This window comes from Dermacentor andersoni, chromosome 8 (assembly GCF_023375885.2).
Source record: "Dermacentor andersoni chromosome 8, qqDerAnde1_hic_scaffold, whole genome shotgun sequence".
Taxonomy (NCBI): Eukaryota; Metazoa; Arthropoda; class Arachnida; order Ixodida; family Ixodidae; genus Dermacentor; species Dermacentor andersoni.
In genome coordinates this window covers 76,947,010-76,974,583 of record NC_092821.1, presented here as the reverse complement: position 1 = coordinate 76,974,583, position 27,574 = coordinate 76,947,010, and the positions used below count along the sequence as shown (strand labels likewise).

Sequence of the window (27,574 nt, the reverse complement as noted above, 5' to 3'; positions counted from 1 at the left end):
TACAGTTGCAGGATAGAGTGTATTGGCACTCTCCAGGTCTTTCCTGCAAGGAACTTAAACATGTGCCAAATTCCTGTCAGGCGTTTTTTCACATAATTCACATGAGGGGTGCAGGAGAGATTTTTGTCAAGGGCCACCACTAAAAATCTGTGACTCGTGCTCTACGAGATCATGTGTCTGTCGACAGATATCACATATGGAGACATTAATTTCCTGGTAAATTCCACCGCTGCGCACTTTTCTTATGATATACGAAGTCCTTGTTCTCGAAGGTAGGTAGGTAGGTAGGTAGGTAGGTAGGTAGGATGAAATGGCTGACTTTTGAAGCCGCGGGCGAAGCTGCAGTCGCGTCACAGCCGACGTCCAAATGCAAATATCGTCGGCATAGATAGAGAGCCTAACGTTACCTGGCAGGATGTCGGTTATTCCAACGAGTGTTGGACTGAGGAGCGTTGGGCTGAGTACTCCGCCCTGAGGCACCCCACGGTTACTGTAATGCTGGGAGGTCGGGCCATCCTTGGTAAGTACAAAAAAGGATCTCTTATGTAGATAGCTACTTATCCAGAAATAGACTTTGCCGCCAGGTCCTATTTCCACTAACGCGTTGAAAATCGCTTCGTGCGTTACGTTATCGTACGCTCCTTTAACATCCAGAAACAGGGCAGCAGATAACCTTTTGCAGGACTTCTGGGGCTCGACGTACGTCACCAAGTCGATAACGTTGTCTATGGAAGAACGGCCACGCCTGAAACAGGCCACTGCATCTGGATATACCTAGTAATGTTCGAGGTACCATTCTAGTCGTGCTAGAACCATCCTCTCCATTAGTTTTCCGATGCAACTGGCAAGCGAAATTGGTCGCTAGGATGCAATGTCTACAGGCGACTTGCCAGGCTTCAGCAGCGGAACTAGGCGACTGGTCTTCCATTCCTGGGGAACCGTACCTGTCTGCCAGGAGCTGTTGAACAAGAGCAGGAGCACTTTTCGAGCCTCGTCGCCAAGATTACATAGGGCACGGTAGGTTATACCGTCGGGTACTGGTGAAGATGAACGCTTGCACAATCCAGCGCAGCTTCGAGCTCGTCCATGGAGAAAGGACTATCCATGCAGGGGTCGCGTAAAATCGGTGAGTGGTGGAGCGTCGATGTTCCAGCGGAAATAGTTTCGCCAGCAATCATCCTGCAGAAAGCTTCCGCTACGTCAATCTCGTTGCATTGTTGGTGAAGAGCCAAATACTTAAAAGGGTGGCGCTAGTGAGGGGTTCCACGGAGAACACGAAGAGTTCCCCATATGTGAGACACAGGTTTTCGTGGATCCAAAGATTCGCAGAATGATTTCCATCTTTGCGATGCAAGTTTGTCTCTGCGGCGCTGCATTTTCTTTTGAGTTCTTCTGGCCTACCTCAAGTTATGTACAGACTTCGTGCGCCTGTACCTTCGCTCTGCACGAGGACGAATTGCACGAAGCTTCTCTAGCTCAGTGTCGTATTCGGTGCGTGTATACGTTCTCACAAGCGAATGTTTCGCAGCCTCTAGGGCACATTTTATGATACATTGTGCGACGCCGGCTAACCTGGAGTCCGTCAACCCTTCAACCTTAAGATAAGTGGGTAGGTGGTCACTTCCCCGCGTTTCAATATCCGGAATGCACCTGACATTTATAGTGAAGGAGCGTGAAACAAAGGTCAGGTCCAGGCAGCTACAGTAGGCAGTTCCACGTAGAAAGGTGGGGCTTCCATCATTTAACAAGTACAGTTCTTGTTCGGAGGCAAATGATACTAATCTTCTGTCTCTCGAGTTTATCTTAGAACTTCCCCAGAGATGGTGGTGGGCATTAAAATCTCCAGTAATCACCAAAGGCTGCGGAGTCGCTGTCGTGATTCGCCGTAATCTCTCGCCGTCCAACCGACTTGAGGGCGATATGTAGGCTCCAATTTATGTGAAAGTGAGCTTGCCTTTCTTCACTGTCAGACATACGTATTGGTTTTCTTGGTCAGGCCACACTGGGTGATGGACATACGTAAAATCACGTCGCATGAATACGATGATCTTGCTGCATTCTCCTTGGGTGGCGGAAATGAAACACTCATACCCGGACAGTCGGATGTTATCTGAAAGGGGCTCGCAGATGACGGTGACTGGGAAATTATTCGTGAACACAAACTGTCAAAAGTCCGACATGCGTGACTTCAGTACTCTGGCGTTCCACTGAAGTATCGACGCGTTTCGGACTTCGTCACGAAACGACGGCTTCTGGAGAGCCATGATTTTAACCAAGAGCTGCAAGTACTGGACTCAAAGTATCCAGCACCTGTAGTGCGCTTTGCGCAGACAAAGACTTCATGTTGGTGAGTATAACGCGAATGGCATTCATGAGCGACCGCAGAATGTTGATGACCTGGAGATCATCAGCCAGCGTCGCTTCAACAGTTGCAGAAGCCGTCGAAGTCGGTGCGTTTTGAGATAACTTAGCAGGAAGTTGTGCCCTCGGTAGCTGAGGCCATTCCTCAGGACGGGCGAGCCTTTCCGCTTTGTTTGCTTTCCTTGTATCTGTCTTGGTGGCGCAGTGTGGTGATGCGGCAGTCCTTCTGACGGTAGCTGTCGTGTACCTATCTGCAGATGCGGAATTTCGTGAACGTTTTCGGTGTCGATGCCTACGTCACCGAACAGCGGTAGCAGCCTCTCGATGCGTTGAATTGTTCCGCACTATTCGTTTTAGAATCGTGAATTCCTTCCGCATCCGCGGGCAATCCTTTGATGACGCCTTGTGAGGACCACTGCCGTTAGGGCACTTTAGAACATGTGCGCTGCAGGCGTGGTCTTAATGGGACTCAGACCACCGCGGGCACACGACGTTGTTCACGCAAACACACTTCCCGTGGCCAATCTTGCAACACCTTAAACACTGGAAGGGCTTTGGTACGAATGGTCGTCCTGGATGGCGGACATGTCCTACTTTGACGTGGGAAGGAAGGCTGTCTCCTTCAAACAAAATCTTCACACAGCGTGTGTGTCCCAATCTGAATATCCTTGTAATGAAATTGCCTTCTGTCGTTGGCTTTATCAGCGTTGGCAAGTCGACATTAGGAATGGCAATGCCGACGTCATAAATGGCGCCCGCAATACCATCGCCGCCTGTAGGGATTATTAATCGCACGTTTACATTGTCGATATCAGTTATATTACGTAGGTGTTGTAGGGCGCTGCGATGTAAGACATCAACTGCCAGGACATTTTTCCGCGAGTTTATTCGCACGTCTTTAATCTCATTTGGTGCGATTCTCTCGAGTAAGGAAGAAAGGACCTGCCTGTTGAGGAGCCGCAAATTGGTCGCCGGGTCCACGGGTATAAAGAGCGCAGTGTGCAGCCAGCGCAGCGGTGCACTCTTCGCGGTAGAAGCACTTGGCGGCGAAGATGCCAGCAATAGTCTTCTTTTTCGCTGATCTACTCATCACGACCTGGAAGTCATCGCCCGACGAGTCATAGCTGTCCGAACGTATCTCAGTGGCGTCGCTGTCTGTATCGCTTGACGCACTTCCATGTTGCCTGGACGCTAGCCGACCTGACGGCTGCACATCAGGAAGGTCCATGAGATTTTTTCATCCATTGCCGCTTTCTATGAAGATGATGTGTAAAAATATAGGCCAAGATGTAAAGGTGAAGAGTTTAAGGCGAAAGCCTTTCTAGGCTCCTGGTGAAGTTTGTGTCAGCGGACGTGACCGCCGAAGTGTCAGCTGGAGCGTCATTACGCTCTATGAAGACAGATTAAAGAATGAAAAATGATTCAAAGTTAACGTTATAATAGAGATCGGTAGAGATTAATAATGACTTGTAATGACTAGTAATGATTATAAAATGATCAATTTGTCCAACGAGAACTTGTAACGGCTACATTTCATTACCAATGACTAAATATGCTTAGTAATGACCAGTACTGACTAATTATCACTTGTAATAACTACTAATGACTACGAAATCACCAATATGTCGAACGACGGCTTGTAATGACCACAATTGATTACAAATGACGACAAATGCTCACTAGTGAGCAGCAATGATTGATAATCACTGAAACGACCTTAATGACTAGAAATGACTATGAAATAGCATCTTGAAGAGGCAAAGAGAAGGAAAAGAGAAATAACACCTTGAAGAGGCAAAGAGAAAGAGGCGAATGGTAAGAGGAGTAAGGGTAGGCTTTCGCCATTCACCTCTTATGAGAGATCTTGAAAGAGCCTGTAATTTTTTTTTTAAATGCCAGCGCACATGTCCCGGTGTTGTAAAACGTGTGTAGGTGAGAATGATGCTCAGAGAGTGTGTTCTTGCCAACAACGCCCCTAATATTGCTGGATTGCGTGGACATCATAGTAGTAGTAGAAAGTTTATGTTACTTTGGGGTAATAGGGCACAAATATATGAATCCCCTAGTCCAGCCCTCCACTTGCCTGAGCGGCTCGCTGGACATGGTCCAGCAGAGCAACTTGGCTCTCCCGATCCTTGCTCGCAAGCTAAGCCTCCTATTGCTTTTCAAGTGGGTTGGTTCATAACAAAGTTTAGTTAATTTCAGGTGGCCTTAGTGTACACCACGACGTTACGTAAGATGCCCACTCCTAACACCACGGACATGTGTTCGGGTATTCCGTTGGATGTGTTTTATTGAAGAATAATAGGTTCGAGTACGCGTTTGTTTGCAGTCGGCGCCAGTCCCTAGCCTGCCTCAGATCAATTATGGGGTCTAGCCGGCTGAATTTCGGCCTTTCTTTGTGCATCCAGGATGTCGCGTGGGCTTATCGGAGGTTCTTCGCAAACCTTGATCGGCTCTCATATTCCGCAAGCTATACCGTCTGCCCTCTCGTTACCCTCTAGCCCCACGTGTGCAGGTCACCAGGTGATCGCTTGATATTGTTGCATGCGTGTTCCAAGAATCTTCGCTGTAATTTTCGATACAGTTCCCGCCATGTATTGATGGCATGCTGACTGCGAGTCGGATATGACTAGAGCACCCTGGGTTTTGTGTTCGGCATCTCGGATGGCCAAGGCTTTGGCTGCCGATTCTGCCGTGCAGACCAATACCGTTTGTAAGGTTGTTGTGATCGCGCTGATTTGATTTGTAGTAACAAACCTCATTTGTTTGTGACTACGCTACGCACGTCTGTATAGTACGTGTCCCAGTTGCGTCCGAAATTATGTTGTGACGCTCTAGCCCTGGCACCTTTTTTTTTTGAAAAATTTGGGATCTGGGTGAGGGTATTGTGATTCAGGTTACGGATCAGTGCATTTAAGATTTAATGGGGTCTGGGGGCCGTGTTTTTCTTAAACGACTGGGCGGCTGCGTACACCTCTGCTACAACTATGGACTCGGCTAATACCTGATTGGCAGGCCTTCGTAGTTCGTTTTGAGGTACCATTGGTTCGCCGCTGCGCCAACGTAGATTTCTTTTAAGTTGTTCTGTTAGCTGAGTGTTTGTTTCCGTCAATTCACTCTCTAGCAGTTTAAGCGTTGTGTTTATGGCTGTTTTCGTAATAGCGGGATCCATCATGCTACGAAGGCGAAGGATTGCCCCCGTGTTCTGTTGTGGGTTTGTCTTTTCCATCTCTTAGTTAGACTGCGTCGAGCTTCCCTTAAGTACAAAGACGCCTGTCAAGTGCCGGTGCTTCGGTTGTGATTCTTACCTTTCTTGTTGTTTTTCTATGTATGTCCTAATGTATAGGGCCCAGGATGTCACATTTTCCTCTCCATGTAGTCGGTCCTGTTGCGCCCTAGAGGTCGTCCAATCCGTTATCATTGCGGAGCCTGTAGTCCTCTCTAATTTCCGGGAGTTTATTGCTAATGGTATTATGTTATGATCGCTGCCTGAGTTTTGTTCTGTGTTTGTCCGCATGAGTCGGTTCGGGTCGTTGGTGAACGTTAGGTCAGGTGTCGTATCTCGTGCTCCGCTATTGCCCGTGCCAGTGGGCATTCCTCGGCTTACTATTAATTCCAGACCCTTTGTATTGTTGACTCCAATAGTGTCTTCCCTTTACGTGTGTCGTTCGGGTAACCCAGTGTGAGTGTCCCCAAGTATGATGATTTTGTCTCCCCTCAAAGCTTCCTCCCTCGTAAAATCCACGAGGCGACTGATGTCTATTTGCTTCTGCCTGGGCAGAGTGTAAGCGTTCCTTATCATTTTTTTATTTGTTTCTTTTGTATGGCTATATCGTGATTATCTGGTGTTATATCTCGCAGACCGGCATGTGCTTATCAGATAGCGCAACATCATGTTTTTGCAAAACCAGCGATTTGCGGGAAAACGGGGTTCCAATGAGTGTCGTAACCCCTGACCTTTGATATCCAACTGCCAATTTTTTGGATGCATATAATGTCTCGCGGGATTGGTGCCGACTCTGTGTATTGTATTAGAAAAGCATGTTTGTTATTCAATGTGCGGCTGTTCCATTGTCATACCTCGAGGTTTTCGGGTAATCTGTTGCCATAACTAGCCATGATTGGTGACTTCGCTATCCGCCGTTTCCAGAGCTTTTGGACGGTGGGTCGCAGCCCCGGCGCTGTCGTTAGTGCGCTTGCGGGCGGCTGTTTTAAAGCGCAGCTCTTTGGCGTCCGTTCCTGGGTTTCGCGTCGTCGTCGGCGTTGTCGTCGGCCTCGTAACCAGCTCCGCCCCCCTTTCATCCCCCCAGCGCTAGCAGCGATCGACTGATACCGCTGGATGCCGCTGACGCCGCTAGAGAGTCAAGATAACGTGACTGCATAGAACACCGTCGCCGCCATGCAGAAAGAGGAGGAAAGGGTCCCCCCCCCTGTTCTTGTGTGGCGGATAGGGTGCTCTTCAGTTGCCGACGCGCCGGTTATTTCACGTAGGCCCCGGCACGTCGACGAATACGTGACCACCTTCCCACGGCTAGACCTGGTTCTTAACGCTGCGGAAGCGAGGGTATCATATTGTTTGTGTCGGCATCGGCGGCGTTGTCCCTGAAACCAACTCCGCAGCTGGGGTTGACTCACTATCGGCGTCAGCGGCATCAGTCAGTCGCTGCTATCTCTTCCCTCCTCCCTTTATCGTGTTGTCCGCTTGCTGCGCGCGCTTCTGCCCCCATCGTTTGCCGCTGGGTGTACACGCCGCCCCCCTCCCCCCTCTTCCTGCGAGTCTCCGGTTGTCAAAGCGCCGGCTCGAACTTAATTCCTTTCTTCGCTCCTCCTCCAATGCAACCCCTGTGCGGTGGCAATCAGAGAGCCAGATCGGTGGCGGCGGATCTGTATATGTGCACCGCCCGAGCCGAAATTGCCGCTGCCGTTCGCCCTGTGCGGTGGCAATCAGAGAGCCAGATCGGTGGCGGCGGATCTGTATATGTGCACCGCCCGAGCCGAAATTGCCGCTGCCGTTCGCCACTGCGAAATTATCTGCCAGTTCTTTCTGAGCCATGAGCGAGACGACCGATGGGACTTTAATGTTGACATAAAGACAAACAGCAATTTCCTAACACTTATGCGGGAGAACATCCCGTTCCTCTCGCTCGTAACGCGTCCCACGGCTGTGACAACCTCGCGAGGCACTTGTATAGATCTCGTCTTTGAGAATCAAGCATTGGTGTACCAAGTCGAACATATATCAGTCTATTTCTCCGACCACAAAGCTTCCTTCATGACTGTCAAGAACTGTTAGTGGAGTCTTTGTTAAAGGAATGCGTGTGAAAAATAAAAAAAAAATTCTGTGATAGCGCATACATGTGTTGCTCGATTTCTTTGCCTCAATCTATCGAAAAGGTGAAACAGCTTATTTGCTGCGCTCAAATTTCGCATTAGGAAGTAACGTAATCGTCGGTAATTTTTTTGCTAATTGATCGATTCGTGTACCGCTCGCTTCAGTGTGCATATTTATGTGAGCAGGAGCAGGATCTGTTGTGTTATTAAGGCAAGCCGTTTGCTATCGCCGGTTGGTTCCGGCTGCTCCGGGGTTTTTGTTATTGGTCTGGCCATGGCTACCTCTGGTTTTTTAGATTTTTTGAGAGCGGCCAGCTCCTGCGTAATCTCGGCCAGGCTAGCTTTTAGAAGGCGGTTTTCTTCAATTATTCTTTGATATTCTGGATTTTGAGTAATTCGTTTGGAATAGGGAGATACGACCTGAGTATAGCTAACATGCGGTTGTGCCACCGATACTGGTTGGCCAGAAGCCCCTTTGGACTGTTGTTTGTTTTGTAAGATGGGTTTTGAGTGGGCTAGAACCTCGGTGTTCTTTCCAAGGTCTTGGAATCTCGTTCTTGATCTGGCGCGGAATCTTGATCTCGACCTAGATTGGGATGTCGATCTTGCCTTATCCCTTTCGGAAGGTCTAGGTAGTTACTGTAGCACGCTTCTTCGTCCTCGGATGCGAGCCATCTTGGACAGTGCTTGTAGGATACGGAGGCGTTGTCTCCCTTCTTCTGCGTTTTCAGGTTATCATGGTCGGCAGCGCTGAGCTGGCTTTAGTTGTTCTCTCCAGCTGCAGTCCACAGTCACGTGTTCTCCACCATATGCAGCGCACCGCGGGCTGCTGTCGTGCCCTTCAGTTGGTTCTTGGGCAGATTTTGCAGACTGCAAGCTCTGGTTGCGGGGAACGGCGGTCCGACGTCCGACTTGTTGGCAGATTTTACACACCTGTACCGTGTTGCGATACGGGTAACAAGCGCGTTCGCCCCCCTGATAATGCAAGTTTCGGGGGACAAAAGTTCCACAAAAGGTGATAATCGCACTTTTAGACTCTCCTAGCACTCTCGCTTCGATCACTTCAACGTTTTCCGTATACGGTCGCGGAGATTTCTCCTCATGGTTTCGAGTGGAGTGCGAGGCGGCAGTCCATGAAGGACCCCACGTACTGCCCCCTCGTCTGTGCCAACGTACGCGTTTACCACGTGTGGCCTGCCGTTTACCACCTTCGATGTGAGTTTGCGCAAGTGCTCTGTCACGTCTTGGTATGGGGTCGACACTATCGCGATGTTCGAGCCGGTTTGATGCGTAGCAAGAACTGCTCTCCTGTGACTTCCTTTTGGACAAACTCAATGAGCGCGTAGGCTAACATTGAGCTTGTCAGGGTCCGCATCGGTAGGACCTGGACGGGTCGTTTAATCACCCTGAAGGCGTCGTGCGGCGGTGGTGGTAGTTTTTGGAATTTTCTGAATCTATGGTGAGATTTTGATTTGTCTTCCTTTGAGTTACGAGGGCCGTTCCTCGGCACTTGTTGGCGCTCCCTCGCTTGCTGCTTTGTTTGGAGGAAAATGGCGCCGTCCTCCAGCTCTAAAGAAATTTAACTAGGATATGGTGTTTTACGTGTCAAAACCGCTTTTTGAATATGAGGCACGGCGTAGTGGGGAACTCTGAAAATTTAGACCACCTAGGGTTCTTTAACGTGCGCCTAAATCTAAGTACTCGGGTGTTTTCACACTGCGCCCCCATCGAAATGCGGCTGCCGTGGCGGACCTTCGATCCCGCGACCTCGTGCTTCGCAGCCCAACACCATAGCCACTAAGCAACGACGACGGGTAATGCCGCAGCCCTCGTCATAGGCTACGGTGAAGTGCGCTGTCGTGCGGGTCCACCGTTGGGAGTCGGTGTCGGCTTGCTCGTTGACCATAGTGGCCGGTTTCGGACGTGGTTGGGCGTCGGAAATATCCATCCGCTCTTCTGCAGTCGATTCACGGCTCATTGAGGGACGCGCAGAGCTGTTGTCCCCTCCGGACGACCGTGTACGGGCCGCCTTCTGCGTCAGCGTCGCTGATGCATCGTGCGCGTTCGCCGGTGTCGACGGTTTAGTTATCGCCGCCGTCCTTTACTCCTCGGTAGGCTTATCTCGGCTTCCACGTGATGGAAGTCTTCTTTCGGTCGTGAATCCACCGAAGTCGGTCCTAGGTGGAAAAACTCGGTATCGCCGGATGTATTGAATTCATGGATGGAATTATGTGCACTTTGGGCGTTTAGCAGAAACTGGACCGCCACGAAAACATAGAAACTGCGGAGCCCGACGTTAGCGCACCTGCGCGTAAATGAGCCGCGTCGGCGTTTCCCTGGCCATCATAATATGCTTGGCCATCTACATTACAGCTGCTGAACGAGCCTGTCTATTTAATGATGTCGCTAAATAGGGTTGCTCGGGGGCATCTTCAAATATTGCAACAAAGTAGACCGCACGCAGCAGTAAAACGCTTACTGCGTGTTTTCGTTCACCAACTATCGGTTTGCTGCTTCTGATAGTGAGGAAAATTGCAGCCATTCCTTCATTCATGCGCTGAAGAGCATGGTGATATGCGATAACGGTTCGGATTGGACTCTACAAAGCAAATAATTTGCTATATTAGATATTTATAGGGCAGTATGTTTCATGTTCTTTGTCTTCCGTAGAGGATCGTTTTCCTTTAAAGCATACAGATTTTTATAAAAACCTATAAACTCTGGGAACACGCCATTTGGCAAATGTAAGTTGGGCGAAACGGATATACTTTGCTTAGCAACGTGAGCTTCAAATGAATAAACGTCAGAAATTCAGTCCTTATATTTTTTCCTTGTGGGCACATGCGTACGTGGCAAATTTAGAGGCCGTCCCATTTCATGGTACCCGTACTTAAATTTTGAAAATCGCATTTAATTAGAAAAGAGTGTCATAAAATTTCAAAGATCACAGAAGGCAGCATTGACACGTGTACTTACCCTTTGCTCGGGCAAAGGGTAAGTAATTTCGACCGCTAACAGCTTAAAGTTACCGCTCAGCGCAAGACGCGCCTGCATGTTTCGAACTTACCCGAATGTTTACGACGGTTCTATTTGTTGCTGCTTGTCACCGAATCTAGTGTAATCTCCTTGTATGGGCGACGTGAATTGTGCTTGACAGGTAGATCAGATTCTCGACGATCTCCCGCCTTTCCTATGCTACCATGTCGGTAGGCTACAATATTGCCTGGATTTACCGTTGAAATTAAATGAGGAGTACCTCTAGTTTATCCGACTTTCAGGATTTAAAAAATGTGCGACAAAATAGGAGTGCCTCGAAATTCACTACATAAGCAACGACTCCAAAAGAAGTACTAAAGGGACTTTAATAAATTCTCTTCATTAGTCTTCTGCAGCTCATGTAACTTGTCCGCAAGGTGTGTCCGACTCGCCTAGGAATTCCGCTTTAGGAACGCCACCTTTTCTGCATTTACACTTCTTATGAAAAAGCTGTATGATTTTAAAGAATCATGCATAGGAGAACGAGAATGACGCAATGTCGTTGAACAATTCGTGCTTTGCAGAGTGAATGATATTCTTTAGTAGCTTTTGTGATCCTGCGAAAGACCGATATTTATGTGCGCTATACAAAATACAATATTTTTTGTAATGGTAATTTTTTGCGGTGCAATAACTGCAGTTTCTATTTTTTTAGTGACCTTATGTTTTTATTTTCTTCCAGGTTTGCAACGAATCAGATTCGGCATACTTGAAACACATGGAGATACAGTACGCTGATTTACATGCGGCTACATACGATAAGTCTCGAGGGAGAAAGAAAACGCTGGTTTTTGAAAATTGGTGGACCATAGAAGATAGGGTGAGCAAATAGAGAAAGTCGATATATCTCACGCCAATAGGCATTCAGTCTGTTCGAAAACGAGCTAGAAAGGGAGCCTCTAAAGGTGTACTCAAAACGAAGTTTAGGCTGAAATTCAATGTTTGATGGTGCTTCTACAGCATTGAAAAGAAAGTTTAATACAAGACCGGGTGATAAACCAGTTTTAGTTAATATCGAGACTATGGCGTTGACCGCACCTTGAAATTTCCGCGCCAGCGAGGCACGAAGTCGTGAATGATCGGTTTGCAGCCCTCCCTTTTACATGGAAGGGAAGAATTGCTATCATCTCATAGTTGTCGTTGGTCTCCATGCATGTGATCAGTAAGTGTTTGATTATTCTGGAGGCCCAGCAATATCCTCCAGCCTTGCATAAATATACCCCAACTGAGACTATCGCATGATTATTCACAGGCACTGTTCTCATCTTGTTTATCTTCGAATACCGTCAACTCTAAAACATTAAACGCCTCAATGTGTACACGCTCATGCTTTTATTGCATGCTAATTGTGATACATAAAATATAGTGTAGATTCTATACTAATGATGGAATAAACAGAACAGCGAATCTCAAAATTTGCTATTTAACCGGAGCTGATCCAACTGAACAAATTACGTTGACATCCATGCTATCACAATGCCTACGGGCACTTTAACATCGGCGAAGAAAACGAAAAGTATTATATAAATCATGGGAAGCCGCTACCCTAAACTGTCACCGTTTGTCAAGCGTCACGCATTTCACTGCGCCTTGCTAAACGGTTGCACACCTCGAAGGTTTCCGCCGGTAAAGAAAACTGACAGCATTTACAAGTCCCTCCCAGAGCAAGAGATGAAGCAAATAACCAGGAGCAGCATAAACTACCCGTTTGCTGATTCCCAAACTTTCCTTTCCCAACATCAGCGCCCCCTATCTCGATCATCGTCCGTTGAGGTCCGATGCTCGTGACGGTAAGCAGCTCTTACAGGAACTTCGCAGGATCCTAGTAGATGCATCCGTGGCCTAATGAATAAGCGCATACCCACGCGCACACTCCAAGCAAAGGACAAAGCGTGAAGAACGAACGAAGCGGAATGCACCAGCGACGCTTCTGCTTCGTTAGCGAAAAACGATTTATCCCTCCGAATATAGCGCGAATGTATGCAGAAAATCCATATGTGTATTAGCATGAAATACTTTTTAGCTGCTGCTGTCGACGACCTTCAAGTGACCTTGAGCCAAACGCTACAGCCGTTATCGTGGGAGTCAAACGGGAGCATCCGGACAAGCTCCGAGAACAAAACGAGGTCCTCCCACCGTTTGTACAGTACCACATTACGTACGCTTGTTAGTCCCAAACAAGTTTAAAAAAATATTGCTTCGGAATTCCTTCTTATGTTTGTTCACAATATCACTCAAGCTGTAACTTATAGTAAGCTGAAGTTTTGTCATTTCCGATAGCGACGTTCAAAAGGCCGATACAGGACACCATACACTTCAAATCTTGGATCCGGTATTTGCTGCGGATCTACTGCCTTCACCGCTGTGGTCCGTGGCGCCGGAGGCGTCTAGAAGCACTGCATGGTTTTCATAAGAGAAGCAGAAAGTTAGGAGAAAGCATTACGTCTCGCAGCCAGCCCTGACAAGTGAGCACTCCATGAAGCCAGCCCTTTCCTCAGTGGCGGCGTCGGGATCACCGAGCAAGAATCCAGACTCGCTGAGACATTTCGTCGTGGCTCTTTCAGGCGCTTTTCTTTTTCTAGCTGGTCTCTGCCTCCCTGGCGTCTTTCGCTGCCAGCCATGCTTCCTTCATTCTGTTTTCTTCTGGCTGGAAAGATTGCATATGGAACAGTACACAGCATGGCGTGGTGCAGTGTAGTATTGTGGGGTTTGCCGTTACGAACATGCACTACATCCATTTTAAGCTTATGGCTACCGTCATCCAATCAGTCTGGCTTCCCGATTGTCGTTTCATGTTTCATCTGCATCGATTACGGGGTAGCCAACAATGTTTTACTTTTTCAAATGGGGAACGTCGCAGTCGACTGAAGATTAATTCAGGTGCAAGTATCACTTTGCGCGGGCTTGCGTATAATTACTTTGCCATGTTCTGTTTGTTACTTGAAAAAAAAAAACTGTATTTCTTGAGGCATGTATTAGAAAGGCATTACCAACAAATGTTTGCAGCGTTTTGTGATAGTGCAGCTCGTCATGCGCACACATTGGAGAAATATTCTTCCATGGCGTCGCTGAACAAAGATTTGAGTAGCGCTTGCCCTTTGACTTTTGTTTGGAACATGTGTGCATGTGTGTATATTTGTGTTTGTGTATGTTTGCTTGAGAGAGAGCGTGTGTACAGGTGTGATATGTATGTGGAAGGGAGAAGGTGCGTGCGTTCCTTTACCATTTGATGAGGTCCGTTGTAGAGTATCCGTGTCTTATTGCGGGTTCACCTTTTCGTAGAATGAGCAGCATATAAATAAGCGTACGTTTCCATAAAAGAACCCGCCTAGACTAACTGTGCTCTATTTGTGCTCTCGTCCATGCAGTTTTGTTCCGCCACCAAGTACAACCACGACATATATGACTACACCATCGCTGGTTATGACGTCAACTACGATTACGCTCCCAGCGATTGCGGGCTCAGGCTGCATGGTTCATACACTCGCACTGAGAACCTCAGGATCATTGCCCAAGCTATCAACGAGTACCCTCGCATGACGCCGTACTCATGCATTCATGCTCATTACCGTACACAGAATTAATCTTTATGCTGAAGAATAGTTTCAGTCATTAAAGCTTTCGTTCTGGCACATGTAATATTCAGTATTTTGATTGTTTTGTAACCTGTCTCTCTTACTAGCTCGTATATATAACATAAAATGGAACAACCCATTTCGCACGAGTAGAAACCATGATAGCGTAAATTATTTTTTCTTCACTTTTGCAGAACATGTTCTTGATTTCATACCACTGAATCATTCCGCAAAATACCGGCCAGCTGAGTGACGGATAAGTTATGACCTTCCTATTAATTTTTTCGGTCGTCTAGAAGAGACTGCTTGATGCTGGCGCATAAAAAAAATCTTTAAAATTCACACCTCGATGAATTACTTTTTCTAACGCCTGAGTGCAGGATCTTACGTATGAACATGGCCAACGACAATAATTGGCCATTTGGCACAAAACAACCCGGCCCATTCATCAGTGCCTATGCAGAAGTCAACGCATCGCTGACACCGATTTTTGACGGGGCCTCAAAAGGCGCCTCTACGTGTACTTACAGCCTGAACTAACACTGCAAAAGGCTGACGAAAAACGGCGCCGGCCTTGGCTTTCCAGGTTGTTATACGGTCACCTATTCCATACCATCGGAGGCGGAGTTCGACGGAACAGCATCAAATTCTTGGCGGGATATTGCGACTGATTCGACGATTGTGATTGGCCGCGATATACTCATCAGATTCCCTAGTCTAGTCGCCCAGGGAAGACGACAGGATCAAAAACGGATGCCATCCAAGCAGTCAGGATGCTATCACAGAACACCTATACAAATTAGAGAAGGGAAACTGTACCTTCCACAGTGCTACGGAAATAAGCGTAGCGGTGGCGTCGTGAACTAAAGTATGCGACCACAGGTGGCGCTGTACAAAAGGAAACGGAAATGGGGTTTTGCACAGTATGGCCGCTTTACCAGGTGCTCTGTGGCTTTACTGGGTTTCTGGCTGCTGCGCCTCGATCGTGCTCCCGCCAGTTTAGTTGCTGTGTGGCAAACGTAGCGCCTACATATATATGTAGGCGCTACGTTTGCCACACAGCAACCAAACTGGCGGGAGCACGATCAAGGCGCAGCAGAATACATGTAGCGCTGAGTAAAATCGACTTAAGGCACACTCTGAACTGACTTTTAAGGGCATCCCGAGTGGTGTTTCGTTTATTACGCCGCCGTTACCACGAGCTGTGCCGCCGTGCTCCAGCTGTTGCATTTCGTGTAGGGCTACTGACAGAATGCGGTTTCCAGGTGGCACGATGGCCTCGACTGGAATAAACGCACACGACACCAAAGATTGAGTAAGCCTGAAATTATTTTATTTGCATTTTACAAGTACAACAAAAAGCACACGTCTACGCATCCACACAAAGGCGGTTACATAGTCAAGAACATAGTCAAGAAATGGCTCATTAATAAGGGCAGCACAAACGCACAAAAAAGACCTCAGCTACAAAACGTATGGTCGGCTGCTAAGTATAATAATTTCCCTGTCACCGCGTGTCACTTTCATACAGCATCTTTACAGCACTACCAGGCCGGGTAGTTTGGCGGAAAGAACGCAACAGCTTACGGCCATCAGCTGCCTCTTCCTTACGGGCGTCATAATTATCCTAATCTCCACATCAACGTCGTGCAAGTCCGCATACAGGTATTTGTATCTGAACCATATGTGCCAGCTTAATACATCTGTAGTGAAATTATGATAACCACTGCGTCTTATCGAACGTATTGGTTTTGCAAATGCGCATTACAGCTGACAGAGCGACATACTGTAAGTGAAGCACAAGAGAACAAGGACAAAAGGAGGATACAACACTTAAAGAAGAAATGAAGAATTAGTAGGCGTACAGCAAACAAGCGATGACGGAGAACACACAATGATGCATCGGGTGTTCTGTGACATCGGTTTGCGTACTTACGGTGTTATGGAGATCAACGGCATAAAAACGTTTCTTCAAGCGTACTCCCTCAACCTCCGCCGCATTCATTATGATAATCAACGCCTAAACAAAATGAGGCACTATTTTTGCCAAGAGTAGACCTCTTTACAGCAAGTCTATGTAATGACTCGCAGACGAAACCAGCATGCTTTCGAAAATGTTTTACCGCCGTAGTATTCGAACGCCAACGGCCAGGAAACACATCGATACCAATAGGCTGTCGGTGGTTAATCAAGTACAAAAACCTTGACGCTATGACTAAAGAGCAGCTTCAACAATCAAATTAAAAAAAAAGAACCAACTGCCTATTTTCCTGAGATAAAAAAACATCCTCAGACACCTCGATTGTTTATGTCAATGGTTTGTGCAAAGCAAAAAGTTCAGCATGTTCAGCGCCCCTAGCAGAAAAAGCACAAATTAAAGTATGCGACCAAATTACAGTAGCTCCACTTGCGCGCTTACGCTGAAACACGCCTCGATTGATTTTTCGCCCTCTGTGGCCATTTGTTGAACTTGAGAGTGTGCGGGGCCTGATGCTATGTCCTGATGTGACGTAAGGCGGTTAATATGCTCCTGCCTGGAATGGACTTGTGTTCCAGAAGCCAGTGTAACTTATGTAAAATAAACCCCTTTTCTTTCGTGCCCACTGCTCTAGTACTCGTCGATGCTCTTGGTGGATTCTTGGCACAAAAAGCACCTCGAGATAAACCAAACTTGTTGACAGCCGAATGATCAAGAACGCAGTCCTGCACCATCTGCGATCGACGGACCTGGCGATCTTCGCAAGCAAGATGTAAGCGGCAGACGGAAAAGTAACTTCCGTGGATCCGGAATCAGCAGGGGTCCTTTGGGTGGCTCAGGCAGGCACAACCATTGTAGTAACAGCATGGAGTCTTCCAGGACTTGAGGAAACTTTACGGAAGAGCCGAAAAAGGTAGTCCCCGCGATCTGCGATCGGCGGACGTGCGAACGTGGCGCTGAAAGAGACGAACCTTGGGTGCTTGAGGTAAACTGTGGGCGCAAGAGTGACTTCTGTGAATCCGGGATCTGCAGAACTCCTTCTCGTTGCTCAGTAAGGCAGAAGCATCACAGTGGAGTCTTTAACGACTCGAGCAAACTTGAATGAGGAGCACCAAAAAGCAGTTACACGGACGAGTTACAGGACCAGCTCTCGGATGCCTTGGAAAAGATAAATCGTGAGAGACAGGAACGGAGGAAGAGAAGGAACACAACAAGGAAGAGAAGTGGCAGGGAGAGATGTAACAAAAGCGGGCGGAAGTTGAGCCGGTGAAAATAATAACAGAGCAAGGGAGATGAGCGCACAGGGCGGATGCGGCTCTGCCTCAAAGGAAAGCCGTACAAAACAGGCGATGAAATCGGTCTCTACCTGATTAATCTTGAATGGATTTGTGAGAAGCGATTATTTCACCAGCACACTTGGCCAGAGAGGTTCCTTGAGTATCTGTCAGGAGGAGCGTCCCAAGTTGTAACTTTATTGAGTGCACCCTAGGCAGGCGTGCATAGCTAAGTAAGCCCAAGTTTTTTCGCAAGATAAAGGCTCTCCGCAAAGGCATTTCGGAGGAGATTTCGAGATCAAAACGAAGTAGTCTACCGAGAGCTTTGTCGCGTTTGCGTCTCGCCTGGAGAATGATTTTGCAGAGTGGGTGAAAGGACCTGGGGCGGATAACGTCAGTAAAAGGGTACTTAAACTGTTTAGAGTGGTTTAATGAGACCCTGACGGATAACACGCGCCTTTCTGTAAAGGACGGAGTGGAAGGTGTGCATGCAAAGAGCGCTGCACTGCTGGCCGATGAGCATATGGCAAATCGTTGTTTCCAGTGACAGAGCAGTAGCTCCCTGAAAGATCAAAAGCCTTCTCCACGGTTGCAATCTTGCCCTCGGGGGCAGCCAACCACAAGAACAGAGCATGAAAAAGCTAGCTCCGGAGACGTATTTAAGTTGGAGGAGCAAATATTTCCGATTTCCCCCACAGAAATTAATGAAGAAAGTCCGGCGCTGATTTACGACGACGAACACAGTGCAAAGAAACAGGACAAAACAGCTAGGTCAGGAGACGTATTTAAACTGAAGGAGGAAATCTTTCCGAATTCGCCGTTAAAATTTCAGGAAGTTGATCTGGCTGTGGAGTCGCTAAAGCGAAGAAAGAAAAGATACTCGAAAACTTGTAGCAGATAGCGTGCTAAAAGAACAAGGTGTCGCAAATTCAGGAATGCAGTAGAGATGGTAACGCGCCAGCGTAAACCGAAGAGTGCTAAAAGAGGTGGCCATCGTAGGATGCTGCCCTACACAGTCCTGATTTCGAAGCCGACCTTTGGGCAGTCCAATGGGCCCGCGACGCGGCGGCGAGGCTAGTTCTTTCTGTCCCGACGTGGAAGCGGACCGCTACATGCTAGTGCATGTTCCGATGGACCTCAATAAAGTTTTTTTCATGCATCCATCCACCGTTGCGAAAGAGAAAGCCGGGTTTATCGCTTGGAATGTTTCAGGTCAGTGCGTGTCCGAGCCGCAAGACGAGGAAGAAAAGAAAGCGACGTTCGGCACGCAGGAGGACAAAAGCCAGGGGGCACTCATGTTCCCCCACGTTGGGTTCCTTTTGAGGTGCAACCTTATGAGCCGGCAGAGCGCGGCGCTCTGGAGATGCAAATTGGCCATACTAGGCAGTGAATTCGCAGACCAATGTCAAAAAGACATCTTGACAGAACGAAGGTATCTGACGCCTCTAGCTTGGGCAATGCCTTTTGCGCTCTTTGTATTGCACGGTTTCCAAATTTGACAAGAGCTTGCAAACAACGTCCTCCTCCTGTACTGCTCAAAGATATGACGCAGTCGTAGCGTGTTTAGAATGAAATGTGGTGTACGTGTTGTGTGGGAACTGCTTGTTTCTTTCATTATAGTGTCAAGTTACACGCTTTTTGTTCGAGAGATCCTTTCGGTATTAGAGCTGTAAACTTTGTTTAGGTTGATTGCTTGAGTAGCCCACTTACATTCTGAAAGAGAAAGCTTGCGCGCACATAATTTTTTAAAACTGATTTTTATCGATATGGCGTTCTTTCCTTAAAGCGGTTAAGCTTCATCTTTTTTTTTTTTTTTTTTTTTGTGAGATACGCTTGCACCGCCAAGTCTAGGTTTTTGGTTGAAGGCCTGTAGTGGCGCGCTTGAGTCTCAATTCACTTTTCATAAGTGGTCGCGAGGTTTTTTCTTTGGGAGAATGAGGCGTTAGTTAGCGGAGCCGTTGTTTAACCGAATAATTTAGGAAGTGTTTGTACTGTTGCTTTAAGACGTGGTTTGCTCGGACACAGAGAAGCAGGGCGTCTGTGCGTGTCTCGCACGTATATTCATAAGACGACAGTGTTCTGAGTATCGCTTAGAGCCTGCGTGGAAATATTTAGAAATACGCCCCAATTTTCGTTTAGTTTCGAGCGCGTCATTTACGCAATGTGTTCTTTGTTATTTCTCTAGGATTATTTCTCGAATATAAGAAAATATTAGTGCGCGAGTTGCACAAAAGTAGAAGATTTGTGGAGCCTTATTCGGAATCTGAGGATTGCTTTGAGAAGGAAGCCTTGTTTTCAAGAGCAGTGCTTCTCTCACTAGACTTTTGCCGAAGATTCATTGTCTGGCGTGACGCCAGCGAACCTGGCCTCGATGTCGTCCTTGACCAACTTAACGAATGCTTTGGAGCGCATCCTGTGCTATGTCAGTCGATAACTGACGCGGTGAGAAATGGCGTTTAACACCTCGGAGAAAGAGTGTTTTGTCACTATATGGACCGCTCAAAACCTAGTAAACTATATTGAAGACACGAAGTTCACGGTAGAGAGCGACCATTGCCCTATTGCATGGCTTAAGCAAATGTCAGGAAAAAAGGTGAGACTCCCTAGGTAGAGTCTGACTTTGCAGGAATTCGAGGTCAAGTGAAGGAATGGTAGCGAGAGTAAGAATTCAGGCGCCCGGAGGCAGGATTTTAAGGAATGAACCCATGGTGTTTCTTTAGAAACCCGTTTTGTACGAATCACTGTCGGTATTATTGAGATAGGCAACCTATTTCTGTCTTGCCGATAGCTTACCACGAAAAAAGAGTAAGACAGTGAGATGGGGTAAAACTTTGTAAATCGATGCAGGGAGCATAGAGTCTAGTAGGCATATCGCCAAGCCACACTGACCAGAGTGTGTTCATGCTTGTATATTTTCCGGGAGAAGGTGATAACATATCGAGATGAAGTGCAACATAAGCTAAGGGAGAAGGCGACAACATAGCGAGGGCTTTCCCCTCAAAATGAAGTGTGACATAAGCTATCACTTCTACGACAATTCCCGAGACCGCGGGGAGACGTCGACGCTTTCGGCAACCTGACAACTGGTCACCTTCTGGTCAAATCTCTTGGCGACGGATGTGTCTTTTACGCCTCAACACGGCCCAGACCCTTCATTAGACGTTTCCCACGAGACAACCTCATCCATTCATCAGCGCCTGTTCAGAATTCAACGCAGCGTTGACACCGATTGTTAACGGGTCCAGAAAAGGCCCCTTTACCGATACAGAACAGCCTGAAAAGGACCAAGTCAACGCCTATCCAAGAACGGCGCCAACCTTGGATTCCCAGGTTGCTACACGGTCGCCTATTCCATACCATTGGAAGCAGTGTTCGGAGGAACAGTGTCACATCCTGGCGGTATAGCGCTATCGATTGGACAACTGTGATCGACCGCAACACAGTCATGAGATTCCCTAGTCTAGTCGCCTAGGGAAGACGACGGCATAGAAAGCGGAGATCTTTCGAGCAGTAAGCCTGACCCGTCCTGATGTGAACTCAGTCATTTGACGTGCTTCTTCAAGGAGTGGGCTCCCGTATCATAACAGAGTTTAACTAATGTCAAAGAAAGCCTTTTTTCTTCATTCGTGCTAGTGACTATGCTTGTCGATGGGTTGGTTGTTTGTCGGCACAAGCGCCATCCGAGCCACAAGAAGCGGTGGGTGGGGATTTGATAAAATTTGGAATATGTTGTATATTCAAACAAGGAACTTACCTTCCCGCAAAGTCAACTGTGTTACTCTGCAGAAAATTTAATCTTAGTTGTTTGCACCTGTAAACAAACCCAAGGAAGGAGAACGAGACACAACAAGCACAGGCTGGAACTAAATGTTATTCTTATTAGGAATAAATACGTGTGAAAACATGGAGAGGAGGGCATACTTCAGTAACAAAAATTACAATAAAAACAATCGCTGACGGAAAATGAAATACAAAATAAATTGCTGCTGCAATTGCTCTGCAATTGATAAGGAATCAAGAAACAGAGGTCTTTGGGCCGGGTGGACTCCCTTTGAAAGTGTGCTTGTGCTATGAATCCAATTTGCTAAAGCCTGCACCGGGTTCGCATTTTTCTGCTGCTTGCACAAAATGTGGTTGTATTCCGCAATGCTCGCGTACTTCGGTGCTGTACCCCAGTGAGAACTCGGCAAAGTAGCCAGGTTGTTGTAGCTTTCCTTATCAGGAAGCAAAAGACAGTGACAGCTGTTTACCTTCGATATCTCCGTTATAGTCTCAAATGTCGTTTCAGGATGGCACGTATTGTAAGTACACATAATCCCTTTCCTTTTGCGTCCTCCTCTCCATGAGTTCTCACGTATTTGTTCCTCGTGTGAGTAAAGTTGTGTTCCAGTCTACGCTCGTTGTGTCTCCTTCTTTTTCGTTGCTTGTGTCTGTGCTTCAAAACAACCATGAATATATGCCAACTGGTCAGGTTATCCGCTTTCCTGGAGGAAACCAGCGGTGCTGCAATGAGCATGTGGCAACGTTTCATAAGGTCACCATGGCGATATGAAGGACACTATGCCTGCATGTAATCTTTATTGCGATTAGGATTCTCCAGGAACATCGCTCAAATTAAGAAGAATGTTTGGCTGACTGCCTAACCATTATTCCACTATTTGGCTCATCGCGTAGTCCATGGTCATTTGATTACAGTTGCGGTTTGTTGGGCGGATGGAACTGGATACATAGTACTGGGACTAACCAAGGTCATTGGGTAAGTGTTAGTGTGTATGTGCCACTGTTCCATGGACCTCGTCTATGCTAAGCTTAGTCACTGGGCGTATGACCCTGTGTCTACGCGGCGCTTTAACGAACCTCTATCACGCCAGCTTATGTTACTCTGATAAGCCACTCGGTATGTGCCGCTCATAAACCGACCTCATTGACGCGAACATTGATCTTTTAGTATGTGCCACTGGGTGTTAGCTGATCGTCCGTGAACCCATTTGACGCCAAATTGGGTGATTGGCTATGTGCTGCTCATCAATTACAAAAAAAAAAAAAATGCTAATAATTTACCCTAGTGCATCACTCAACCAAACCTGCCTCGTATATACTCTGTGAATCTTGTGATAATATTTTTAACGCGCGAGCCATGCCCGCACATCACAGTGCGGCCGTGAGATGGCGCAGCACGTTCTGTGCTCTGCGGTCACAGCATGGTGTGTCGCTACGTCGCTTCAATAATGAACAGCGTAGCGTCGATATTCACTATGAGATCGGTTCTGCCACATTTCCTCGTTTATTTTTATAGCCGTAAGGCTCAAAGGCATCTTACATTGGACAGAGTGAGGAATACTACAGCCTTCGGGTCAATAGAAGAAAAAAAAAATTATAGCTGCCTCTCTTCCTGAACGCGGCTTATGCACAAGTGTATGGGTGCTTTTTCCATTTTGGTGCATTTCGCACGCAGTGCTTAAGAAATGCTTTGAGTGTGTGAAAATGTTGCCGTTTAATTCTTGAAGCTGATATTTTATTTCGTATATGATGCCCGTTTTAGGATTTTTATAAAGGATTAAGTGCTATTAGGAATGATGACAAGATGAAAGCCCCTACTCGGGGCTTTCTAAGCAATGTGTCTCGCCTGACACACCCGCATTGTCGCAAGCCGCGCAGCACGTTCTTCGGAAGTTTCCTGGGCACCCTAGCCCGCGCATTTTGCTGTTCTTCAGGTCGTGCGCAACGCTTACACACTACTTGGGGATCAGTCCACTGGTGCTCATCCTTCCGCGGCTTGTGCTGCTGCTCCATCCATCGCTCTCGGAGCTCTGTCTTTGGATCGCCAGTCGAACCCGGTGCATCCAAAGTGCACACAGTGTCCGCAGCAAAAGCCAGAGGAGATTAACCAAGCGCGCCTCCAGCTACCCTCCTCCGCCCGCTCAGACACACAGTCCTCCCGTCCACCTCCTGGCACCATCCTCCTCCAACGCTCGCTTCCCTTTCCCCGCTCAGTGGCCTCTCCACTTAGCTGGGATCTGGCTAATTTCATAGACGGGTCACGTACGGTGGCGCGTGAGAATTCGTAGCAATCGCGAGCTATTTTTAAGCGTTGTCATTTGTGGGAGAGGAGAAAATACTTTGTGGACCAGTTCAGTCGTATTGCCTTTAATTTTAGAGTAGCAATGACACTATCGTGATCGCTAAGTTGAGTAGTTTTATACCTCCTGTTGCGGCTCAAATTTTCGTTATCGAAGACGAGGTACAACAGGCTTACCCTAGCATTTGATGACTCATGCCGGCAGAATGGCGAGTTGCAGCATCGATGGTTGCTGAAACTCGTTCAGGCGAACGGCGTTGTTTGCTTGAATGTTGGCGTCTTTCACGAGAAACATTGGACGAGTCCTTCACGGCCGCACTTGAGTAAGAGCAGTGAGATAGAGCACCAACTGTGTAGCGGTAACAAAGGGAGAAAATGATCCACAACAAACAAATGCAACGGTGAGTTCAAGGTCTAGTTGCACTGTGCACACCTGGACAACGTTCGTAGATGCGCTTTGGAGGACGCCCAAGGATTGCATGTACCTGGTTGGCACCAAATTGCCAGACACACCACATGGTTGTCGTGTTGACGGTGACCTTCGAAGCAGCACACTGATCCTGTAATCCGTAGCGGGGCCTCAGGATCCATTTACGACTCTGAGAGACGCAGGTACTGAGCAGACCTTGACAATGTGGTTGTGGTTATTGTCAGCCACGTGCGCCACATGAAGCGCACATTCACTTCTGCGACAAAGAAGAAGGGCCAATTGCTCGGACATTAATCGAAATATTGCAGCTGATCACTGTTATCCCTCATCTCGACAAGGGTACGAACCGTGGCATCGATATTTAGGCGTCTCCGTTTCCGATCACGAGTTCTTTCGTTTATTTCGGGACGTGGTGCTTCGTGCACGACATCCCATAATATTGTGGCCTCAATTTCTTTTTTCTTTGTTGGTTGTGCCCTTATGAATGGCTAACCCCTGCTATGGGAGAGTATCTGTTCCTAGAAACCAAATGCGCTATCAAACGCTGCTGCACATCTTCGCGTAGTAATACAAGCGCAAATTTCCACCCCGACCAATGCCATAGAAAATTATCAGAGTATACTGTGAATAACATGCAGTGTTGGCACTGTAGTGAACCGTGGATGTTCAGCAATACGATGAGTTGTTACCCAGCGTGAATGCTAACGCTCTGCTGAATGACGTCCTTTTTGCCATTAAAATGCTTGCAAGAAAACGATGAAACCAGTGACGAGTCCCTCCGTTGCGGCGCGGACGAGACCACAGCGGCTAGTGTCGCGGCAGGGCGCCGCTTTGTGGCAGTCGCACGGCACTATATTAGATTTGAGTGTCGTAGCCAGTGGGGCCATAACGCGTTGGCCATATCGATTCAGTTATCCTAGATGCTGTGTCAGTCATTTTAACATTGCCAGTTCAGTTCGGAACGCAACACCTTGCCTAATGCTTTTACACATACTATAGCTATGCCTGCTGATTAACTTACACGAGCAATCATTTCAGGTCAGGCACATGTAGATAAACACGTTTACCTCCATAAACAAGGGGGAGTCCTGATCATGCATGAACTGGCTGCGACTGGTTATATTGACTAAGTGTTACGCAATCACATATGTACTTAACTATGGCACGTGGTCTATGCTAAACCGACGGTGATAGTTGTACTCCCTCTAACAACTGTTAAAATGTCATCAACCCGGCTTGATAATATAGGTGGAGTAACATCATATAGTTTCTACCTAACATTAGTGGCTACGATGAAAGAGGTGAGTAACGTAAGCGATCCGGAATACACCCCTTCACGACGTTTTCCACCGGCAAGCTCGGAAGAGCGACAATCAACGAGGTTTAATCCGTAAGACTATCAACACAATGCCTCAAAGCTTGAGGTGCCATGAGGGCAGAACACAAGAAACTGAACCTGAAGTATGCGCCAAGCGTTGCTAGAAGACAGCTGACTCTGGAACGAAAGAAGTGCGCGATCGTGACCTTATGTTTAGAAAACCCGGCTGCTGAGATTGACGGTGTAATTATTTCTGCAAATATACGACAAGTGGAACATTTCGGCGATCCGTCACCTCGTAAACCGGTAAATGAGCGATCGTTCCCACCTATACTACGGCTTTGTAGTTGGTGGCCATTGTCTTATTTCATTACCTGCCAACATCGCTTGTGTCAAGGGTGGTGAGGATGAAGACAGATCCCAAATAGATCTCGCTGCGATTATAATTCTTAAAATGTGACAAAATTGTACAACGTTCCGACGTTTTTTTGCGCACGATCCCCTGGCCCGGTAGAAAGGCAGTGTGAACTGGAAGTGGGCCACAAGATGAGTCCCTGTAGATGACCAGTTCGCGTAGAAATAGCGGAATAATTTTTCTTTTCTCGTGATGCACGAATTTATCGTTACCAGCAGTGTAAAGCTTTGCATTTTAAGAAAGAAACCATCGCTACAAGCTTTTTTGTATGGGAAATACGGTTTATTTTGAATGTATTAAAGAAAAAACTGCAGGTAAATGCAAAAGTACATTTGCGTACTTAGCAAGAATACACTTCTGAGGCATAAATCGACAGCAAATAATAATTTAAAACACGGTGTTAAAAACTCATCTCATTTCTTACGTCGGCGTTTTTTAAACGAGATTAACAATAAGCTTCTTGAGTAGAGTAATGACCAATTGATGATTATTCATGAAGTTGCTCAAAAGATCACGTTTCGCATTCTGGAAGAGCCGGCTAACCTTAGCGGGTGACGACAACGATACCAGCTACAATAGCCTGCAACAATCTGAAAAATTCATGTTCGTATGCTTTTCTAGGCTGTTAGGAAAACTTTTTTAAAAGAATCAAAGTTTCTTCTTTCGCGTCGTCTACGCTATACGTATGATATTAGCACATTTGCAACTTGACATTGACACGTGTGCTTCCTTCTCAGGTGACCGGTTTTCAGAGACTAAGAAATGGTAAATGTTATCGCTTAGCGCAGGATGCGCCAGCATGAATAGGAAGTTTCTCGAGTGTTATCGATGGTTCTATCCGTAGTCTGTTGTCACTGCACTTTCTGTAATCTGATTGTATCGGCGACGCAAATTCTGTAGTATTTCTCAAAGACCTGCGGAGAACAGCGATTACCCTGGAGCCTTCGATGAATCGTGTGTGAAAGCCGACGCGCTTGACCCACAGAGCAAAATTTTCGACCATCGCCATCTGTGTTTGCCGCTATCAATGTGCTTTGAGTGTAGCCTGTCTTTCGGCGCACAGGTTCGCCCAATAAAGAGTTAGTTTTGCCATTCGCAGTTCTGCAAATATGCTCTTGACTGCCACTACCACGTGACAATATCAATTTGTTAGTATGCAGTAAGATTTTGTAAAGGTAAGCAATTATTAAAACCTTCTGGTTATTTCTATTTTTACTAGGTGAGTTCTTTTTTCAATCAGAGTTTCTGTCTTCTTCGCTAGGATTGTAAAATATTGGGCACTGAGTAGCGAAGTTGATCGTGGCGTTGCAAATAACATAGCCGCCTGTTTCACCGCGCAACTATTAGTCAACCGCGAACCCACTGCTGCCGCTGCACGGATAAAACAGTCTCAGCCAATGTGCACTACATGGATTGATTAGCCTTTCAATGTGGCTTGCGCGAGCACCGCCTGCTTGAAGTGTCAAATTGGATTTCGATCTGGCTATTCAATATGGCACGCGCATGTAGACCTTGAAAGTCGCATTAACATCGCCAGGCAGAAAAAACAATACGCGCCTCTAGTTACCTTAGATATATGTAAAGCCTATGACAGCATTGAACATGCAATTTTAACGAATCGGTTACAGAGCCATTGCTTTCCAGGCTATATTGTAGCCTGGGTGCACTAATTTTTAAAAGACAGGGAGTTCTATTGTTTTCGAAGCGCATATTCTTCCACTAAATATAAGCAAACAAGAGGTGTGCCTCAGGGATCGGTACTTTCACCAGTATT

At 47.0% G+C, this 27,574-nt stretch overlaps 1 protein-coding gene across 5 annotated transcripts in view; it reads left to right on the top strand.

Annotated features, from left to right (window-relative positions):
* LOC126538696 (uncharacterized) overlaps window positions 1-14,370 on the top strand; it is a 98,710-nt gene extending 84,340 nt beyond the window's left edge. For 3 of the 5 annotated variants that reach the window (XM_055074949.2, XM_055074951.2, XM_055074948.2), the window contains 2 exons: window positions 11,414-11,551; window positions 14,100-14,370. In XM_055074949.2, coding sequence (XP_054930924.1) covers window positions 11,414-11,551; window positions 14,100-14,315 — 354 coding nt within the window. In that variant the 3' untranslated portion in view covers window positions 14,316-14,370. The remainder of the gene's footprint in view (window positions 1-11,413; window positions 11,552-14,099) is intronic. The other 2 variants (XM_055074952.2, XM_055074950.2) reach the window with 1 other exon arrangement.
* The last annotated feature ends 13,204 nt before the right edge of the window (window positions 14,371-27,574 follow it).